This window comes from Pristis pectinata, chromosome 9 (genome assembly GCF_009764475.1).
Source record: "Pristis pectinata isolate sPriPec2 chromosome 9, sPriPec2.1.pri, whole genome shotgun sequence".
Lineage (NCBI taxonomy): Eukaryota > Metazoa > Chordata > Chondrichthyes > Rhinopristiformes > Pristidae > Pristis > Pristis pectinata.
This window is the reverse complement of record NC_067413.1, coordinates 58,358,104-58,381,698: the sequence shown is the minus strand read 5'-3', so window position 1 is coordinate 58,381,698 and position 23,595 is coordinate 58,358,104. Positions and strand designations below refer to the sequence as shown.

The 23,595-nt window shown below is 42.8% G+C and overlaps 1 protein-coding gene across 1 annotated transcript in view; it reads right to left on the bottom strand.

Annotated features, from left to right (window-relative positions):
* Window positions 1-23,595, bottom strand: part of pip4p2 (phosphatidylinositol-4,5-bisphosphate 4-phosphatase 2) — a 63,424-nt gene that overhangs the window by 9,509 nt on the left and 30,320 nt on the right. The window contains exons 4-6 of the mRNA XM_052023293.1: window positions 22,603-22,726; window positions 3,913-3,965; window positions 43-133 (exon numbers count right to left, since the gene is read on the bottom strand). Coding sequence (XP_051879253.1) covers window positions 43-133; window positions 3,913-3,965; window positions 22,603-22,726 — 268 coding nt within the window. The remainder of the gene's footprint in view (window positions 1-42; window positions 134-3,912; window positions 3,966-22,602; window positions 22,727-23,595) is intronic.

Below are 23,595 nucleotides of genomic sequence, written 5' to 3'. Positions count from 1 at the left end.
CCATAATACACAATTAACTTCACAGGATTAAGCTCTACTTACAGTTAAACCAACTCCAATGAAAACACATATCATTCCAACAGTAACATACGCACAGCAACGCCTTCGTGGCAATGCACTGCCAACAGATGATCTAAAAAGAAACCAAAATAAAAGTAGTTTATGTACTAATTGTACAACTTATGTCAGCAGCAAGCTATTGTATTATTCCATTTTTTAAAATCACTTCCATAATCTGACACACTCGACAACTAATTTAGAGAAAGAAAAAAAAAATCACACTTGCCAATTGAAGATCCTATCATCTTAAGCATGAAATTACTTACAAAATCGCAGCTCAGGATAAAACTCACAATAAAAGAATCACATCTTTTATAGTTTCCAGTCCTGTTTATATTATTTAGGCTTTTAAAAAAGGGAACTATGTTTAATTTTTCCTGGGATCCACACACTATTGGTCGTCAAATAACCTACCCGAGAACACACAGTATTATGAGCAGTTACAAGATGACAAAGAACAGATCTGTCATCAAAAACTAGACATGAGAAACTGCAATTATCAACAGAAGCAGAAATGTACACCTATAACCTCACAGTCACAGAGTCATAGAATAATACAGCACGGATATAGGGCTTTCGGCTCAACTCGTCTATGCTAACCATGGTGCCCACCAGATTAGTCCTATTTGCCTGCATTTGACCCATATATCCCTTTAAACTCCTCCTAATGTACCTACCTCAAACTACCCAATTTCTTAATTTTCTACCACCCCCAATTTCTCTACCACTGATTTCTTAAAAATAATTCGAGATGGGCAATAAATGCTGACCAAAAATGCCTGCATCTCAAAGAAACAATAAAGAAAACACTATTAGTAACACAGGTGTCATATTATTGATTTAAGTTCAAGGGCACACCTCACTGGTATTTGAAAGTTGATTAAGTGGAAATGCAGCTGCACAAGTTAGATGCCGTACCATTCTAGGTCACCCTTCTAAGAACAGTTTGCTTAGCCAGCAGTCACAATGTTACATACAGTACCTGTGTTGTAGGGACAGATGCAGGTGAGTTCACACAGTTCCCTGTACCAACTCATCCCTGTAAGCCACAAGGTTGACTGGCAACTTTTCCAATAAACCATTCCTGCTTATCTAAGTGGAGCTTTTACACATTAGTCTTTCCACGTTTGCAACTCTGCATTGTGCATCTTTTAGTCATGACAATTTGGTCTGGCTTCCAGTTAGAGGCAGGGTGCGCTCCAGGCTACAAGAATAAGCAAACCCAATCCACAATTCTTGGGTCAGGGTCGACCTATTCTTGACATAAGTATCCTCAACAGAGGGAAAGGTTAGAGAAATGTTATTGGGGAAATTGTCCAAACCCTGGCCTACAACCAACATTGTTAAACACTAGCTTCTTCTAAAAGCTGACCTCACTTCAGCTACCAGATTTCTCAGCCCTAAAAAAGGTGGCCAGAGTTCAGAAGTACAAAATTTTTCACCATATTCCACATGTAGCTCTTTTCGTTAAAATGTCCCATCTTTCCATCAATCAACTGTACTGTCATGAGTTACATTGTGAACATTGTATAATGATACTAAAAAAAGACATTTCAAAAGTGTATCAACAGCACGTTGAAATAAGCAACTTATTGCACAGATGGCGGCTGAATCATTCACACCTGTGACAAAAATGATAGGTCAGTTTTTAATGTCCAAGTTATACCTTAGCCAGGAAGATTTTCTTTCATAAGACTGGGATTGTTTGTGCACACAAGAAACAAAAATGGCTTTACAAAAAAATTCAGGGCTCAGTGGTTCAAAATTAACAAATTGGTCATGCCACAGCTGACGATAATGATTTTATTGCTAAAAAAACTTGATATTTGTATGATTGATTTTTAATGAGGAGAAAATCTGATTCTCTCATTTATTGGTATTTGTTTTTTTTTATTGTTACTTGAACCGAGTTACAGTGAAAAGCTTGTCTTACAAACCGATTGTACAAGTCAATTCATTACACAGTGCAGTTACATTGAGATAGTGCAGAGTGCATTGATGTACAGGTAAAAACAATAACAGTACAAAGTGTCACAGCTACAGAGAAAGTGCAGTGCAATAAGGTGCAAGGTCACAACAAGGCAGATCGTGAGGTCAGAGTCCATCTCATTATAAGGGAACCGTTCAATAGTCTTATCACAAGTGGGGTAGAAGCTGTCCTTAAGTCTGGTGGTACGTGCCCTCAGGCTCCTGTATCTTCTACCCGATGGAAGAAGAGAGAAGAGAGTGTGTCCCAGGTGGGTGGGGTCTTTGATTATGCTGGCTGCTACACCAAGACAACGAGAGGTAAAGACAGAGTCCAAGGAGGGGAGGCTGGTGTCCATGATGTGCTAGGCTGTGTCCACAACTCTCTGCAGCTTCTTGCGGTCCTAGGCAGAGCAGTTGCTGTACCAAGCTGTGATACATCCAGATAGGATACTTTCTATGGTGCATCGGTAAAAGTGGTGAGACAAAGGGGACAACCCAAATTTCTTTAGAGGCACTGTAGAGGCGCTGGTGAGCTTTCTTGGCCATGGCATCTACGTGATTTGACCAGGACAGGCTGTTGGTGATGTTCACTCCCAGGAACTTGAAGCTCTCAACCCTCTCGACCTCAGCACCATTGACGTAGACAGGTGCATGTACACTGCCCCCTTTCCTGAAGTCAATGACCAGCTCTTTTGTTTTATTGACATTGAGGGAAAGGTTGTTGTCATGACACCATTCCACTAAGCTATCTCCTTCCTGTATTCTGACTCATCACTCTTTGAGAGATGGCCTGAAACGGTGGTATCATCTGCAAACTTGTAAATGGAGTTAGAGCAGAATCTGGCCACACAGTCATGAGTGTATAGGGAGTAGAGGGCTGAGGACGCAGCCTTGTGGGGCACCAGTGTTGAGAATAATCGTGCCGGAGGTATTGCTGCCTATCCTGATTGTGGTCTGTTTGTTAAAATCAGATCTACAAACAAAATTCCATTACATTAAGGAACGTCTTTTGGTATTTATGAAAATATTTGTTGCATATGTAACTTTTTTTTCCTGGAGAAGAACCCTTAAATTCAAAATTTAGTAAAACCTTTTATCTGGCATGTGCCGGACACGATGGGTCCTAGTTAATCAAGATGTGTCCCGAGTGCTCCCCCAGTGCTGCCCCTCCATCAGCCCATGTACTCCCTCTTAAGTGATGGTCACTGGAGTCTGCTTGACTGTACAGTAAAATGTTAAAGAGCATTTACAGTATGGAGAAAACTTAATTATGGACCAAATCTTGCTGACAGTATTGTGGCAAGGTTGGGACTTGTTGCTTGTGTATCTAAATGCAAAGCATCTCAAAGTCGCTGACAGTTTCCAGTCAGCAAATTTTTCAAAACATTCCGACAGTGAACTTGTCAAGATTCTTCAGCATTTACACGAGCCCGTTCATATCAATGAGGACAAGAGAAAAGGACAGAAATATGTATTTTTTTAATAATTTGTTTGCTGTAATATATTACTTAAGTCTTGTGTATATTGGCGATTTTTTTCACTTAAAATAAAGAATTGAAAATACTTAAACTGACATTATAAGTTTTTTTTTAATGCTTTTAAATGTCCTGAACATTCAGAAGCTTTCCATAAGTTTGACAGCAGTTCCAAGGACTGGGCTTGTTCTGGCTCAACAACAAAACTATGAATGATTCTAACCAATCAAGTCTAGTATATTCTCAGCTAGCGGCCGAGCCTTGCAGATCCAACCAGGGTGTGTATTCCAGCCACAAGTGCAGATGGCAGGTCTCATTGAGTAAAATCCTAGTCATTCACTTTAGAAGCAAGCAAAAACAGCTAATTATAATATCAGAATCAGATCTTCCCAAAATGAACTGAACTTACATTCTTTTGCAGTGTGGGCATTTTGCCAGTGTGTTGAACCTAACTTCCATCCACTGTAAATAAACAAAAAAAAAATCAGGGTTTTAAATGTTTTTAAAAGGTCATAATGATCATTCATTTCTTAAACATTAACTTTTATTCTCCTCCATTCCCTTGTAAGAGAAAGAAGTTCAAGCTATCTTTCAAGTGCAACAAAATATATTTGATTTGGACATCCATAAAATTTCCCATGAGGTAGAGTCATAGAGCAATACAGCACGGACACAGGCCCTTTGGCCCAATGAGTCAACACTGACCATGGTGCCCACCCATCTAGTCCCAATTTCCTGCATTCGGTCCATATCCCTCAATGCCACACCCAGCCATGTACCGATCCAAGTGCTTCTTAAATAACACTATTCTACCTGCCTCAACCACTTCCTCTAGCAGCTGATTCCATATATTCACCACCCTCTGCATGAAAAAGTTACCCCTCAGGACCCTTCTAAATCTTTCCCCTCTCACCCTAAATCTTGTCCCCTGGTTTTGGACTCCCCTACCCTGGGGAAAAGACTGCTACCATCCACCTTATCTATGCCCCTCATGATTTTATAACCTCTATAAGATCACCCCTCATTCTCATATGCTCCAAGGAATAAAGACCGAGCCTCGCCAACTTCTCCCTTCAGCTCAGGCCCTCTAGTCCTGGCAACATCCTCGTAAATCCTTTCTCCACTCTTAAGTTTAACCACGTCTTTCCTATAACAGGGTGACCAAAACTGTACACAGTACTCCAAGTGCAGGCTCACCAGTGACTTATACAACTGCAACATAACGTCCCAACTCTTATACTCAATGCTCTGACTGATGAAGGCCAGTGTGCAAAATGCCTTTTTCACCACCGTCTACCTGTGACATTGTTTTCAATGAGCTATGCACTTGTACTCCAAGGTCCCTCTGTTCCATGACACTCCCCAGTGACCTACCATTCATAGTACAAGCCCTATGCTGGTTTGACTTCCCAAAATGCATCAGCTCACACTTATTTGTGTTGAAATCCATTTGCCACTCCTTGGCCCACTTCCCTAACTGATCAAGATCCCTGTTATCTCCAATAGCCGCCTTCACTATCAACAACACCTCCTAATTTCGTATCACCCGCAAACTTACTGATCAAGCCCAGTGCATTCACATCCAAATCGTGTATATAAATAATGAATAACAAGGGTCCCAATGTCAACCCCTGCGGCACACCACTAGTCACTGGCCTCCATTCCGAGAAAAAACCTTCAACTACCACCCTCTGCTTCCTACCTCTGAGCCAATTTTGAATCCACCTAACTAGCTCTCCCTGGATTCCATGGGATCTAACCTTCTAGACCAACCTGCCACGTGGAACATTGTTGAAGGCCTTGCTAAAGTCCAAATAGACCACATGCACTGTCCTACCCTAATCTACCTTCTTGGTTACCTCTTCAAAAAAAACTCAAAGGTTTATCAACCAGAACATTCCATGCACAAAGCAATGCTAACTTCTCCCAATTAGACTGTCTATCCAAATGCTGGTAGGTCTTGTCCCTCAGAATTCCCTCCAGTAACTTCCCCACTACTGATTTCAGCATGTCATTCCCTGGCTTGTCCTTGCTACCCTTCTTAAACAACGGAATTACATTAGCTACCATCCAGTCTTCGGGAACTTCACCAGTGGCTAAAAATGAAGCAAATATCTCTGCAAGGGCCTCTGCAATTTCTCCCCTAGCCTCCCACAAAGTCCAAAGATGCATTCAGTCAGGCTCTGGGGATTTATCCACCATAATGTACTGTAAAGCTGCAAATACCTCCTCCCTGATAATCTGATGTTCTCCAAAACATCTACACTTGTTTCCCATCTCTTGAGTAATCACAATTTTCTCCTAAGTAAACACCAAGGAGAAATATTTGTTAAAAATCCCACCCATCTTCTGCAGCTCAAGACATAGGCAGCCCTGCTGTTTTCTAAGGGGACCTACTCTCTCCCTAGCCACCCTTTTACTTTTAATATAGCTATAGAACCTCTTGAAATTTTCCTTGACCTTACCTGCCAGATCCATCTCATTCCCTCTCTTTGCCCTCCTGATTGCCCTCTTAAGAATATTCTTAATTTTTTTTATAGTCATCAAGGGATTCACTCGTCCCCAACCTCCTAAACCAAATGTATGCTTCCTTCTTGACCAGCCCCAATCATCAGTCAAGGTTCCCTAAAACTTGCCAGGTTTACCCTTCACCCTAACAGGAACATACTGTTCTTGGACTCTTGATATCACACTCCTAAAAAGCCTCCCACTTGCAATTTGTTCCTTTCCCTTCAAACAGGCTCACCCAATCAAACTCTGCTAGATAGAACCATAGAACAATACAGCACAATACAGGCCCTTCGGCCCACCATGTTGTGCTGACCTTCAAACCACTCCTAAGACTATCTAACCCCTTCCTCCCACATATCCCTCTATCTTAAATTCCTCCATATGCTTATCTAACAATCTCTTGAAATTGACCAACATATCAGCCTCCACCACCACCCCAGGCAGCGCATTCCATGCACCAACCACTCTCAGTGAAAAACCTCCCTCTGACATCTCCCTTTAACTCCCCCCCCCCCCCCCCCCCCATTACCTTAAAGCCATGCCCTCTTGTATTGACCATTGGTGCCATGGGAAAGAGGCACTGGCTGTCCACTCTATCTATTCCTCTTAATATTTTGTATACCTCTATCATGTCTCCCCTCATCGTCCTCTCCAATGAGTAAAGCCCTAGCTCCTTTAGTCTCTCCTCATAATCCATACTCTCTAATCCAGGCAGCATCCTGGTAAATCTCCTCCGCACCCTCTCCAACGCCTCCACATCCTCCCTATAATGAGGCGACCAGAACTGGACACAGTACTCTAAGTGTGGTCTAACCAGGGTTTTGTAAAGCTGCATCATTACTTTGTGGCTCCTGCCTAATTCCCCCAAAATTAGCCCTGCTCCAGTTTAGGACCCTAACCTGTGGGCCTGTCCTATCCTTTTCCATCACTATCTTAAAACTAATAGAATTATGGTCACTGGAGCCAAAGTACTTCCTGACTGCCACTGCCATTACCTACCCTGCCTCGTTCCTTAAGAGAAGGTCCAATATTGCACCTGCCCGAGTACAGCCCTCTATATATTGACTCAGGAAACTTTCCTGGACACATTTCACAAATTCCACCCCACCCAGGTCTTTAACACTCTGGGTAATCCAGTCAATACTGGGGAAATTAAAATCTCCCACCAATATGACCCTATTATTCTTACAACCGCTCCCTAAATTCTCACTGAGTATTGGAACATCTATAATATGGCCCCATTAGGAGTAACGGTCCCCTTCCTGTTTCTACCCATATGGCCTCACTGGATGATCACCCCAAGAACATCATTTCTAAGTACTGCTGTTATATCCTCCCTTATTGAAAAGGCTACTCCCCCTCCTCACTTACCTGTACCTTTGCCATGCCTGTAGTATCTGTATCCTGGAATATTGAGCTGCCTGTCATGCCCTTCTCTCAGCCATGTTTCTGTTAAAGCTATAATATACCAGAGCCAATCGACACTCTGAGTTCATCCACTTTACCTGTTAATCCTCATGCATTGAAATAAATGCAGTTTAACTGTGTATTCCTTTCCCTGCCTTTACTGTGCCCCTGGCTATCCTGATTACTAAACTTGCTCTCACTGGCTGTTGCGTAAAAATGGCTTAAGTGACTTGGAAACTATTAATTTGATTGTGGTAACATACAGAGGGATCTTGAGCCAATGCTCAAGATCAGGGGAAATACTTCAAAATGATCTACAAATGTCATCTGTCAGTTTTTATTAGGCCAGGCCCTTAACTATTATATGACTGTGGCAGGGACAGATACAGGCTCTTAATTTCATAATTATTTTACAGAATTATGGAGTCAGTGATACAGTGCAGGAGATAACCATACAGCCTATTGTGCCACACTGCTTCTTTGAAAGTGCTATGTAATTAATCATAAGAGCATAAGAAATAGGAGCAGGAGTAGGCCATCTGGCCCGTCGAGCCTGCTCCACCATTCAATAAGATCATGGCTGATCTGACCGTGGACTCAGATCCACCTACCTGCCTTTTCCTCATAACCCTTAATTCCCCTACTAAGCAAAAATCTATCTAACGGTGTCTTAAATATATTTAATGAGGTAGCCTCTACTGCTTCCCTGAGCAGAGAATTCCACAGATTCACTTCTCTCTGGGAAAAGCAGTTTCTCCTCATCTCCATCCTAAATCTATTTTCTGAATCTTAAGGCTATGTCCTCTAGTTCTAGTCTCACCTACCAGTGGAAACAACCTTCCTGCCTCTATCTTATACATCCCTTTCATAATTTTACATGTTTCTATGAGATCCCCTCTCATTCTTCTGGATTCCACTGAGTATTGCCCCCAGGAGACTCAATCTCTCCTCATAGGCTAATCCCCTCATCTCTGGAATCAACCTGGTGAACCTTCTCTGCACCACCTCCAAAGCCAGTATATCCTTCCTCAAGTAAGGAGACCAGAACTGCAACAGTACTCCAGGTGCAGCCTCACTAGTACCCTGCACAGTTGCAGCATGGCCTCCGTGCTCTTAAATTCAATCTCTCTAGCAATAAAGGCCAACATTCCATTTGCCTTCTTGATAACCTGTTACACCTGCAAACCAACCTTTTGCGATTCATGCACAAGCACTCTCGAGTCCCTCTGCACAACAGTATGCTGCAATTAAACACCATTTAAATAATAATCTGATCTTCTAGTTTTCCTTCCAAAGTGGATGTCCTCACATTTACCAATATTGTACTCCATCTGCCAGACCCTTGCCCACTCACTTAACCTATCTATATCTCTCTGCAGACTCTCCGCATCATCTCAGCAATTTGCTTTTCCACTCAATTTAGTGTCATCAGCAAACTTAGATACACTACGTTCTGTTCCCTCTTCCAAATCGTTAATGTATATCGTGAACAGTTGCAGGCCCAGCACCGACCCCCACGGCACACCATTCACCACTGATTGCCAACCAGAGAAACACACATTTATCCCAACTCTCTGCCTTCTATTGGTTAACCAATCCTCTATCCATGCTAATACCTTACCTCCTATTCCATGCATCCTTATCTTATGGACAAGTCTTTTATGCGGCACCTTATCGAACACCCTTTGGGAATCCAAGCATACAACATCCACCTGTTCCCCTCTATCCACTGTGCTCATTATATCCTCAAAGAATTCCAGCAAGTTTGTCAAACAGGACCTGCTCTTCCTGAATCCATACTGTGTCTGCCTTGTGGAACCACTTCTATCCAGGTGTCTCATTATTTCTTCCTTAGTGATAGCTTCAAGCATTTTCCCAACTACAGATGTTAAGCTAAGTTACCTGCCTTTTGCCTGCATCCTTTTTTAAACAGTGATGTGACATTCACTGTCTTCCATTCTGCCGGGATCTGCCCAGAGTCCAGAGAATTTTGGTAAATGATTACAAATGCCTGTACTATAACTTCTGCCGTTTCTTTCAGTACCCTGGGGAGCATCCCATCAAGACCAGGGGACTCGTATACCTTCAGGCCCACTAGTTTGCTCCAACTACTTTGTTCCATCTCAGTAGCCTTACAAGTCTCTCCCTTTCAGATATTTATTCAATTTATATCTTTAGGTTATCACTAAATCTCCTTCCATCACCCTTTCAAATAATAAGACTGGAATGTCCTGAGCCTGGTCCATTGGGTTGCAGTGGTTAGTGCTACTGCCTCACAGCTCCAGAGTTCAAATGCATTTGCATGTACTCCCTGTGACCACAGTTTTCCCTCTGGTGTCCTCCTACATGCCAAAGACGTGCTCATTCATAGGCTGGCTATTGTGAATTGTTCTTAGTGTAGATGAGTGGAGGTGGGTGGCAGGAGAATCAGTAGAGTTGATTGGGATGTGAAAGAAAAGAATGGGATTAGAATAGGATTAATGTAAAATAACTGTTTAATGGTTGGTGCAGACACAGTGGGTTGAAAACCTGTTTCTGTGCTATATTACTCTGTGCCAGAACACAACACCCACCTGCAGCTAGCTATCCCAGTTAAGCTAACCCTCTATACTCAGACATCCTGTGAGATAGGATCGGTTCTGTATTGTGAGTACCCCCAGAGCACCCCGACAGCCTTTTTTGACGGAGCAAGAAAATCACCCACACAGTCCAAAATCAATCTTTCAACCTGAGGAGGGAGAGGGAAGCCCTTTCACCTCATGGGTATAGTTCACACCCTCTCACTGATTATGCAAAACACAGGATTTTTATACATATTTAGAGGTAAGGTCCAGATTCGACCACTCACCTGCACACTAGAGGCAATTTATAGTGGCCAATTAACCTATTAATCTGTACATATTTGGGATGAGAGATAATACCAGAGCATCCAGGGTAAACCCATGTGGTCACAGAGAGAATGTGCAAACTTCACACAGACTGCACCCGAGGTCAGGATTGAACCAGGTTCTCTGGCACTATGAGGTAGCCACTCAACTTGCTGCACCGCAGTGCCATCTGGTTTTAGTCTCCCCTCTCCCCCTCCCCACCCCCCCCCCCCCCCCCCCCCCCCCCCCCCCCACTTTTTCTAACCTGCCCAAGGTGGCCATTACTAATCTAAACTACCCTGAAGTATCCACCCTGATTTTGATGACCAGTCAATAGGCTGGAGTGTTTCACTGTTTAAGTGATGCTGTCACTGCTGTTATAGGATAATGCTCTTGCATATATTCCAATATCGCCCTTTGAATGGGTTTGATATAATGCTCTAACCACCTAACATTGGCACGTCACCTGCAGAAAATACAACTGATAATTCTCAGACACTGCATCAGCACACTTAAAATGCAGTCAAAACATGAGATACAATTCTGAATAAGACCATAAGACATAGGAGCAGGATTGGGCCATTCTGCCTGTTGAGTCTGCTCTGACATTTGATCATGGCTGATTTATTTTTCCCTTTGAACCCTATTCTCCTGCCTTCTCCCTGTAATCTTTGACACCCTAATTAATCAAGAACGCATCAACCTCCGCTTTAAATATACCCAATGAATTGACCTCTACAGCCTTCTGTGGCAATGAATTCCAAAGATACACCAACCTCTGGCTAAAGAAATTTCTCATCTCATCTCAGTTCTAAAGGGACGTCCTTTTACTCTGAGGCTGTGCCCTCTGGTCCTAGGCTCTTCCACTACTGGAAACATCCTCTCCACATCCACTCTATCCAGGCCTCTCAATATTTGGTAGGTTTCAATGAGCTCCCCTCTCAGTTTTCTAAAGTCCAATGAACACAGGCCCAGAGCCATCAAATACTAATAAACTAATAATAAACCAATACCAATACTCTTCATACATTAACCCTTTCACCCCCAGGATCATTCTCATAAACTTCCTCTGGACCCTCTCTTATACCAGCATATCCTTCCTTAGATATGGGGCCCAAAACTGCTCACAATACTCCAAACGTGGTCTGACCAACACCTTACAAAGCCTCAGCATTACATCCTTGCTTTTATATTCTAGTCCTCTCGAAATGAATGCTAACATTGCATTTGCCTTCCTTACTACCGACTCAACCTGCAAGTTGACCTTTAGGGAATCCTGCACTAGGACTCCCAAATCCCTCTGCACCTCTGATTTCTGAATTTGCTCCCCATTTAGAGAATAGTCTATGCCTTTATTCCCTCTACCAAAGTGCATGACCATACACTTCCCTACGCTGTATTCCATCTGCCACTTCTTTGCCCATTCTCCCAACCTGTCCAAGTCCTTCTGCAGACTCCCTGCTTCCTCAACACTACCTGCCCCTCCACCTATCTTTGTATCATCCACAAACTTGGCCACAAAGCCATCAATTCCACCATCCAGATCATTAACATATAACATGAAAAGTAGCAGACCCACCACCGACCCCTGAGGAACACCACAAGTCACCAGCAGCCAACCAGAAAAAGCCCCCTTTAATTCCCACTCTTTGCCTTCTGCCAGTCAGCACCTTGTCAAAGGCCTTCTGAAAATCCAAGTAAACAACATCCACTGACTCTCCTTTATCTATCCTGCCTGTTTCTTCCTCAAAGAATCCCAACAGATTTGTCAGGCAAGATCTCCCCTTAAGGAAATCATGCTGACTTTGGCCTATTTTATCATGCGCTTCCAAGTATCCCGAAACCTCATCCTTAATAATGGACTAACATCTTACCAACCACTGAAGTTGGGCTAACTGGCCTATAATTTCCTACCTTTTGTCTCCCACCCTTCTTAAAGAGTGGAGTGACATTTGTGATTTTCTATTCCTCTGGAACCATTCCCGACTCTAGTGATTCTTGTAAGATCAGTATATTCCATCTTCCACAATCTCCTCAGCTACCTGTTTCAGAACCGAGGTGTAGTCCATCTGGTCTAGGTGACTTATCTGCCTTCAGACCTTTCAGCTTCCCAAGCACCTTCTTAGTAATAGCAACTACACACACTTCTGCACCCACCCCCCCGACTCTCTCAAATTTGTGTCTTCCACAGTGAAGACTGACACAAAATACCTATTCAGTTCATCTGCCATTTCTTTATTCCCCATTACTACCTCTCCAGCATCTTTTTCTAGTGGTCCAAAGTCCACTCTTGCCTCTCTTTTACTCTTTATATATCTGAAAAAACTTTTGGTATCCTCTTTTATATTATTGGCTAGCTTACATTCATATTTCATCTTTTCTCCCCTTATTACTTTTTTAGTTGCCTTCTGTTGGTTTTTAAAAGCTTCCCACTAATTTTTGCAACATTGTATGCCCTCTCTTTTGCTCTTATGCTGACTTCCCTTGTCAGCCACGGTTGCCTCATCCTCCCTTTGGAATGCTGCTTCTTCTTTGGGATGAAATGATCCTGCCTCATCCGAATTACTCCCAGAAACTCCTGCCATTGCTGCTCCACTGTCATCCCTGCAGGGTCCCCTTCCAATCAACTTTGGCCAGCTTCTCTCTCATGCCTCTGCAGTTACCTTTACTCAACTGTAGTGCCGATTCTCTCTCTCACACACACACTCACTCACTCACACTGCAGGGTGAATTCTATCATATTATGATTACTGCCTCCTAAGTGTTCCTTTACCTTAAGCTCCTTAATCAAATCTGGTTCACTGCACAACACCAAATCCAGAATTGCCTTTTCCCTAGTGGGCTCGACCACAAGCTGCTCTAAAATGCCATCTCATAGGTATTCTACAAATTCCTTCCTTTGGGACCCAGTGGCCACCTGATTTTCCCAGTTTACCTGCATATTGAAGTCCCCCCATGACCACTGTAACATTACCTTTCTTACATGCCTTTTCTATCTTCTGTTGTAATTTGTACCTCACATCCTGGCTACTATTTGGAGACCTGTATATAATTCTATCCTTGTAGTTTCTTAACTCTACCCACAAGGATTCTACATCTTCTGATCCTATGTCACTTCTTAAGGAATTGATTTCATTACTTTCCAACAGAGCCACCCCACCCCCTTTACCCACCTGCCTGTCTTTTCGATAGGATGTGTATCCTTGGATGTTTAGCTCCAGGCTGTGATCTTCCTTCAACTGATGCCCACAACATCATACCTACCAATTTCTAACTGTACTGTAAACTGTACAGTAAGAAGGACAGGCAGGTGAAAAGTCAGGATAATTCACAAGATCACAAGACAAGGGAGCAGAAGCAGGCCATTTGGCCCATCGAGTCTGCTCCAAGGAAAGGGAAATAGAAATGAGAAATGGGGAATGGGGGAAGAAGAAAAAAAAGAAAAAACTATTCTAATCCCAATTTCCAGCCTTATCCCCATATCCCTTGATATCCTGACTATTTAGATATCTATCTATCTCCTCCTTGATCTGGCCTCCACTGCTGTACGTGGCAAGGAGTTCCACAAATTCACTACCCTCCGGCTAAAGAAATTTTTCCTCATCTCTGTTTTGAAACTGTACCCTCTAATTCTAAGATTGTGCCCTCTGGTCCTGGACTCACCCACCAAGGGAAACAGCCTAGCCACATTTACTCTGTCCTTTCCTATCAATATTTTAAATGTCGCTATGAGGTCCCCTCTCATTCTTCTGTACTCCAGTGAGTACAGTCCAAGAGCCGACAAACGCTCCTCATACGCAAGCCCTTTCATTCCTGGAATCATCCTCGTAAATCTCCTCTGAACCCTCTCCAACGTCAACACATCCTTCCTAAGATGTGGGGCCCAAAACTGCGCACAATATTCCAAATGAGGCCTCACTAGTGCCCTGTAGAGCCTCATCAACACTTCCTTACTTTTATACACTATACCTCTCGAAATGAATGCCAACATAGCATTCGCTTTTTTTAAGCGCCGATCCGACCTGGTGGTTAACCTTTAAGGTATCCTGCACGAGTACACCCAAGTCCCTTTGTACTTCCGTGCTTTGGATTTTCTCTCCTCCTAGATAATAATCTGCTCGCTTATTTCTGCTTCCAAAGTGTACAACTGCACATTTCCCTACATTGAATCTCATCTGCCATTTCCTTGCCCATTCTCCTAAACTGTCTAGGTCCCTCTGCAACCTTCCTATCTCTTCAATACTCCCTACTCCTCCCCCTATCTTGGTGTCACCCGCAAACTTAGCCACGAAACCATTTATTCCATCATCCAAATCGTTAATGTACAAGGTAAAAAGGAGCGGTCCCAACACCGACCACTGCGGCACACCACTAGTAACCGGTAACCAACCAGAACGAGATCCTTTTATTTCCACTCTCTGCTTCCTGTCAACCAGCCAATGCTCCACCCATTCTGTTATCCTACCCGTAATTCCATGACCTCTCATCTTATTAATCAATCTCTTGTGAGGCACCTTATCAAAGGCCTTTTGAAAGTCTAAATACGCAACATCTACCGCCTCTCCCTTATCCACCTTACCTGTGATTTCTTCAAAAAACTCCAATAGGTTGGTCAGGCAGGATCCTCCCTTCACAAAACCATGTTGGCTAGGACCTATCTTGCCTTGCGCCTCTAGGTATTCCGTAACCCCATCTTTGAGGATAGATTCCAATAACTTTCCCACCACTGACGTCAGACTAATAGGTCTGTAATTTCCTTTATGCTGCCTCCCACCTTTCTTATACAACGGAACTACATTTGCGACCCTCCAGTCCTCCGGAACCACGCCGGAATCTATCGATTTCTGGAAAATTATCGCCAATGCCTCCGCTATCTCTAAAGCCACCTCCTTCAGAACCCGGGAATGCACCTCATCCGGTCCGGGAGACTTATCACTCTTTAGCCCATTTAGTTTTCTTAGCACCTTCTCCCTAGTAATCTTAACTGAGCTCAATTCCATTTCGTGAGACTCCTGACTAACTGGCACATTGCTGATGTCCTCCACGGTGAAGACCGATGCAAAATATTCATTCAATTCCTCTGCCATCTCTCTATCGTCCATTATAATAGCTCCGGCACCGTTATCAATTGGTCCTATATCAACCCGTGTCTCTCTTTTACACCTTATGTATTTAAAAAAACTCAGTATCCTTTTGAATGTTATCCGCCAACTTCCTTTCTTAATTCATCTTTTCTTTCCTAATGACCTTCTTAGTTTCTCTCTGCAGGTTTTTTTGCTGAACAATAGAAATACAACAAAATCAGTAGCAGATACTGGCCTAAGTGTACTATATTTAAATGCACGTAGCATTAGGAATAAAGTAGATGACCTAGTGGCACAACTACAGATTAATAAATACAACATTGTGGCAATCACCGAGTCATGGCTTTATGACAGATGTGATTGGGAACTGAATGTCCAGGGGTACACTGTGTATGGGAAGGATAGGTGGGTAGGCAGAGGGTGTGGTTTGGCCCTGATGGTTAGTAATGATATAAAATCAATAGAAAGGAAGGACATTGGGTCAGAAGTGGAATCCTTATGGGTGGAGCTAAGAAATAGCAAGGGTAAAAGGACAATAATAGCAGTTATATATAGGCCCTCTAAGAGCAGTCAGGATGTGGACTATAAGTTACAGTTAGAAATAGAAAAAGCGTGTCAGAGTGACAATGTTAAGATAATTATGGGGGATTTTAACATGAAGGTGGACTGGGGAATCCAGCAAGGCAGTAGATCTCAGGAGAGTGAGTTTGTGGAATGTCTACGGGAGGGCTTTTTGGAGCAACTTGTTGATGAGCCCACCAGGGGATCAGCTGTTTTGGATTGGGTGCTGTGTAACGAACCAGAGGTGATTAGGGAACTAAAAGGTAAAGGAACCTTTAGGAACTAGTGATCACAATATGGTCGAGTTCAGTTTCAAATTTGAGAAGGAGAAGCTGATAACTGGTGTATCAATATTTCAGTGGACAAAGGAAATTACAGTGGTATGAGAGAGGAGCTGGCCCAAATTGATTGGAAGAGTAAGCTTGCTGGAGGGACAGCGGAGCAGAAGTGGATAGAATTTCTACAAGAAATAAGGAAAATGCAGGATAGATATATTCCAAGAAAAAAGGTTTTGAAATGGAAAAAAGGCACAAATGTGGATAACGAGAGAGGTGAAGGCTAAAATAAGAGCAAAAGGGAGGGCATACAAGGAAGCAAGAATTAGTGGGAAAACAGAAGACTAAGAAACTTTTAAAAACCTGCAGAAAGAAACTAAGAAGGTCATTAGGAAAGAAAAGATGAATTATGAAAGGAAGTTGGCAGATAACATTTGAAAGGATACTAGGAGTTTTTTAAATATATGAAGAATAAAAGAGAGACACAGGTTGATATAGGACCAATCGATAACAGTGCGGGAGAGATTATAATGGATGATAAAGAGATGGCAGAGGAACTAAATGAGTATTTTGCACCAGTCTTTACTGTGGAGGACATCAGCAATATACCGGATAGTCAGGTATCTCAAGGAATGGAACTGAGTTCAGTTAAGATTACTAGAGAGAAGGTGCTAGGAAAGCTAAATGGACTAAAGACAGATAAGTCTCCCGGACCAGATAAGATGCATCCCTGGGTTCTGAAGGAGGTGGCTTTAGAGATTGCGGAGGCACTGGCAATAATTTTCCAGACTCCAGTTCCGGAGGACTGGAGGGTCGCAAATGTAGTTCCGCTGTATAAGAAAGGTGGGAGGGAGCATAAAGGAAATTACAGACCTATTAGTCTGACATTGGTGGTGGGAAAGTTATTAGAATTGATCCTCAAGGATGAGGTTATAGAATACCTAGAGGTGCAAGGCAAGATAGGTCCAAGCCAGCATGGTTTCGTGAAGGGAAGATCCTGTCTGACCAACCTATTGGAGTTTTTTTTGAGGAAATCTCAGGTAGGGTGGATAAGGGAGAGGCTGTAGATGTTGTGTATTTAGACTTTCAAAAGGCCTTCGACAAGATGCCGCACAAGAGGCTGATTAATAAGACGAGAGGTCATGGAATTACAGGTAGGATAATAGAATGGGTGGAGCATTGGCTGGTTGGCAGAAAGCAAAGTGTGGGAATAAAAGGATCCTGTTCTAGCTGGCTACCAGTTACTAGTGGTGTTCGGCAGGGATCGGTGTTGGGGCCACTTCTTTTTACTTTGTACATTAATGATTTGGATGATGGATAAATGGTTTTGTGGCTAAGTTTGCAGACAACACCAAGATAGGTGGAGGAGTAGGGAGTATTCAGGAGACTCCTGTTGCAGAGAGACCTAGATAGTTTAGGAGAATGGGCAAGGAAATGGCAGATGAGATTCAATGTTGAGAAATGTGCCGTTGTACACTTTGGAAAAAGAAATAAATGGGCAGGTTATTATCTAGATGGGGAGAAAATTCAAAGTACAGAGGTACAAAGGGACTTGGGTGTACTCGTGCAGGATACCCTAAAGGTTAACCACCAGGTCAGATCGGCGGTAAGGAAAGTGAATACTATGTTGGCATTCATTTCGAGAAGTATAGTGTATAAAAGTAGGGGGGTGTTGATGAGGCTCTACGGGGCACTAGTGAGGCCTCATTTGGAATACTGTGTGCAGTTTTCGGCCCCATATCTTAGGAAGGATGTGCTGATGTTAGAGAGAGTTCAGAAAAGATTTACGAGGATGATTCCCAGAACGAAAGGGCTTACATATGATGAGCGTTTGTCAGCTCTTGGACCGTACTCACTGGAGTACAGAAGAAAGAGAGGGGATCTCATAGAAACATTTAGAATGTTGAAAGGACTGGACAGAGTAGATGTGGCCAAGCTGTTTCATTGGTGGGTGAGTCCAGGACCAGAGGGCCCAATCTTAGAATTAAAGGGTACAAGTTTAAAACAGATGAGGACAAATTTCTTTAGCCAGAGGGTAGTGAAATTATGGAATTCTTTGCCGCGCACAGCAGTGGAGGCCCGATCATTGGAGGCATTTAAGGGGGAGATAGATAGTTATAAAATTAGTCAAGGTATCAAGGGATATGGGGATAAGGCCGGAAATTGGGGCTAGAAAGGAATAGTTTCTTTCCCCCCCCCCATTTCTTTTTTCTTTTTCCCTTTCTTTTCTTTTTCTTTTTTTCTTTTCCTTAGCTCATGGAGCAGACTCGATGGGCCGAATGGCCTACTTCTGCTCCCTTGTCTTGTGATCTTGTGATCTCACCTACCTTGTTTTGTATACTGCATGCATTCAAATATAACACCTTCAGTCCTGTATTCACCACCCTTCTTCTCAAATTTGTCTCCATGTTGCCAGGTTAAATTCTTATTCCTTTCCAAACTTTGTCTCGTTTTTCATTCTGTAGACTTCAGTAACTTTTCCCGCACTCTCCTTCCCTTTTACTTTATCCATACTTTTCCAATCTGTTGAACCCACCCTCTCTACTATTTAGTTTAAAGTCCTATCCACAGCCCTAGTTATGCAGTTTGCCAGGACCCTGGACCCTGCATGGTTCAGGTGGAGCCCGTCCCATTGGAACAGTTCCCTCCTTCGCCAATACTGGTGCCAATGTCCCACAAATTCAAACCCACTTCTCCCACACCAATCTTTGAGCCACACATTTAACTCTGATCTTACTGACTCTGTGCCAATTTGCATGTGGATCAGGCAGCAATCTAGAGATTATTACCCTTTTGATTCTGCTTTTTAATTTAGTCCCAAACTGCTCAAATTTGCTCAACAGAACCTCTTACCGAACCTTGGCACCAGGCAGGCAACACAGCCTTCAGGACTCTAGATCCCTGCGACAGGGTGTCTATCCCCCTGACTATTCTATCCCCAATTACAACTATGTTTCTCTTCACTGCCCCCTCTTGAATGGCTCCCTGAACCACAGTGCCACAGTTCAGCTGCTCATCCTTCCTACAGTTCCCACTCTCATCTGCACAGGGAGCAAGAATCTCAGACCTGTTGGACAAGCTCAAGGGCTGAGACTCCTCCAGCACTACCTCCTGGATCCCCCTACCTACCTCACTTGCAATGACACCCTCCTGTCCCTGACCACAGACCAAATCTGAAGTAGTTAATCTCATGGGTGTGACTGCCTCCTGAAACACAGCGTCCAGGTAACTCTCCCCCTCCCTGATGTGTCGCAGTGTTTGAAGCTCAGATTCTAGAACATCAACTGAGTTCCTCGAGCAACCAACCCTTGCTGCAGATGTGGTCATCAGGAACCACAATGGAGTCCACCAGCTCCCACATCATGCAGCCACAACACATCACCCGATCCTGCATCCCGACTGAATTAGGGATGTGAATATTAACATTCATATTCCAATTCCATATTTTAGACCACCATGCATGTCCGTAACAAATATAAATTCATTCTTTTACATAAATTTATCAAACAAAAGCTGGACTGAATTAAAACACAATCTTTAAAAGCTTCGTTAATTTAGAACCAGAAACCATAACCGAGTTTCGACTTTAGGGCCACGTACTACCTCTAATTCCCTAGGTGGTCAAGAATTCCATTGGTTAAAAGACAGCAATGTCTGCAATTAAAATTTCAATCGTAGTTCAAATTTCCTTCTAAGACTTGGTTTACAAAGTTAGAGAAATAAACAGGCAAGACGACAAAGGATTAACAGCTTCCAGCTGTCAGTGTAACAGTTCTGACATTGAAGACTGGTTGCGGACAATTTTTTTTTTAAAGACATGCTTCTATACAATGAATTGATGAGGCAAGCATTGACATGTACTTTCACAAAATGAATTTCACTTCCCATCAAACCTGCTGTGAAATACTTATAAAGACAATGAATGTCTGTCATTTTTCCCAGCTTCAGCCAGAAGTCAGCATTCCTATGTTTTAATTTCACGATAGGCAGGTCCTTTAATATAGCTTTTGTTCTGTTCAAGCATGCCACATATTGTGCTATCAATTCTGCCCTCTCTCCTTTACTTTATGCTGTTAATCCCACAATTCTCTCTGCTCCTTCATCATTTGGTCTATTAAATTCTATTGCCTTCCACCAAACACATTAAAGACCTCCTGAGTCCCTTTCCTCGACTCCAGTATCTGTAGCCATGAACCACTTTTATAGCAGATGTGTGCTCTTTCCTTACGATCCAGGTTGATACAAATCTGTTTCACTTCATGGATATTTCAGGTCAGGATCTCCCAGGTAAGGTTGTTAGGTCCTGGCCACAAATTTTATTCATTAGCTACTGCCCATCCTTCGTTTCAAATTGAACCAGGCTGTTCACAATTTTCGTGGTTCTAGACTTCTCTGCTGTGCCTATTTCCACCTCTGTAGTACAACCCAAGTCTGCCCCCTGCCTACGTTCATCTGCCATTGAATCTTATTTTCATGCGAGAGATAGCTCCTCTACTCTTTCAAATGCTGACCCTCAATTTCTCTTTACAGACGCTACCTGACCCACTGAGTTCATCCAGCAGTTTGTTTTCTTGCTCCAGACTCCAGCATCTGCAGTCTCTTGCGTCTCCTTGTTAAAGGGAAATCCTGTCTTGTTAATTTAAATTAATTTTTTGAAGAGATAACTAAGTATGTTGAGGGGTCAATGCAGTTGATGTCTATATGAACTTGAATTGACATCTATGTGGACTTGACAAGGTCCCATGTGAGAGACTGGTCCGAAAGGTTAGATTCCATAGGATCTAAAGCAACTTGGCTCAGTGAAAGGCGGCAGAGGGCGACAGTAGAGGATTATTTTTGCAATTAGAAGCCTGAAAACAGTGGTGTACCCAACGGAATCAGTACATCGGGACACCTGCTGTTCAATGGATACGTCAATGATCTGGGTGTGATTGTATGATTAGCAAGTTCACAGATAAAATGAAAATTGTTGGTATTTTTGATAGTGGGGAGGTAATCGTCACCTACAGAACAACATTGATGAGTCAGTAAAATGGGCAAGGCAATGGCAGATGGAAGTTAATCCTGAAAAAATGTGAGATAATGAATTTTGGGAGGATTAATAAGGTAAGGATTTACAAAATGACTGGTAGGACACAAGGATGTATTGAGAAATAAAAGGACCTGGTGTAGCTGTCTAAAAATCCCTGAAGTAAGCAGCACAGTAGAGTAGGTAGTGAAGGTATATGGGATATTTGTCTTCATTAGCTGGGGCATAGAACGTAATGATATGGTACAACCATATAAAACATTAGTTAAGCCACAGCTGGAACAATGTGTGGTTGTACTGGAGAAGATGCAGAGGAGATTCACCATGATCTTGCATGGGATGGAACTTTTCAGCTATGAAGAGAGACTGGATATGCTGTGTTTGTTTTTCTTGAAGTGGAGGCTCAGTGGTGGCATGGGGGGCGGTGTGGCTGCTGATATGGAATTATAAAGGGACATAGGTAGGGCAGGGAGTAGGATAAGGCAAGGGATAGGAGAGGGTGCACAGCTTGAGGGTGTGATATTTAGATGAGCACCTGAAACACAATGGCATAGATATCTTCTAGCCAAGTGCTGGAAAATATGATTATAAGTAGGCCCTTTAAAGTCGAAGTGGACAAGGTGCAATGAGGGGCCTATTTCTATGCTGTCTGACTAAATTTGCTTCTGGTCCCTAGTTTTCCTTACACGTCACTATCCCACCATTGGTGGTTGCACTTTCAACTGCCAAGCCCCTTAAGTCTGGAAATTTGTTCTCTAAACCTCCACATTTCTCAACTTCATTTGCTCCCATAATATGCTCCTTATAACCTGCTTCTTTTTCCAAGCTCTTAATTATTAGCCCTAATATCTCAAATGATTCAGCAGATGAGGGGGGACCTGATAGAGGTATACAAGATGATGAGAGGCATTGATCGGGTGGATAGTCAGAGGCTTTTCCCCAGGGCTGAAATGGTGGCCACAAGAGGACATAGGTTTAAGGTGCTGGGGAGTAGGTATAGAGAAGATGTCAGGGGTAAGCTTTTTACTCAGTGAGTGGTGAGTGCGTGGAATGGGCTGCCAACAACGGTGGTGGAGGCGGATACAGTAGGGTCTTTTAAGAGACTATTGGATAGGTACATGGAGCTGAGAAAAATAGAGGGCTATGGGTAAGCCTAGTAATTTCTAGGGTAGGGAGATGTTTGGCATAGTTTTGTGGGCCGAAGGTCCTGAATTGTGCTGTAGGTGTTTCTATGTTTCTAATAGTTTGAATACACCCTTGAGAAGTGTTTGGGAAAGTTTTGCAAGTCAAAGGCACCATAAGTTGTTGTGATTTATTCATCATTATCCACTCTCTAATTCTTCCCATTATTAACCCCATACATACCAGAAAGGTATTCCCACAATGTCCACACACCACACGTGTACCTTCAGGTTGGACTGGCACAGCAGGCTGAGCAGGCTGTTCCTCTGGGATCAACATCACTGGCCCCAAATTAATTATGCGTCTGCTGTAGGGAACAAGCGCTACATTAGTTATCTGTGAATAATTTTTGATGATAATTCTAGAATTCTTTACATTCATTCTTGTGTGCATTGTAGTCCACTAAAGTTAGTTCCTTGTACATCAGCCCTGACATTCTACAGCTATGGCCCTGAAGGTAAATATCTTAAGACTCAAACATATGTAATTCAATGACAAATTAATTGCTTACGATCAAAAGGAGAAGAAATGGCAGTACCAAATGCAGCATGCTGCTACGTCACAGCCGATGAGGATAATTTGAAGGCTTCATTTAGCTCAGTCAGACATAACAGATAATGGTATGAAACAGATAAATTATACAAAGATAATGAAGTCTGGTGATCATTGTCATCACAGTATATTCTCTGCAAATGCATCTGGCAGTATCATTGTAACTCTTGAAAGTTCTGATAGCACCTTGAAGTTCATCTCTTAGAAACATAAGTTTTCACCATAATATTTCTGTCAAGTAGAAAATAGTGAGTAGCTTATCACACTGTCCCACATCCTTAAGCCACAGGGCTTTGTGCTCACATCATTACTCACAGATCCAACAGAGCAATGGAATTAAGCAAAATGTGATCTGGATAAATATAATAAGGGACAAGGCAGAGAGAAGAAATTACCTCATAATAGACCATGACACTGACAAGATGAGGGAGAGATAAAGCAGCCTACACAAGGGACTCCATAGCAAGAGCTTACCAGACAGTTACTCACTGATACATGGGATGAGCATAGGGAGGACAGCAAGCGCATTTGGCATAAACTTGCGGGTAAGCTCTTCCAAATTAATTTCACCCTTTTCAACATCATCCTCCTCCTCCTCATCTTCCACTTTATCAGTTCATAAGG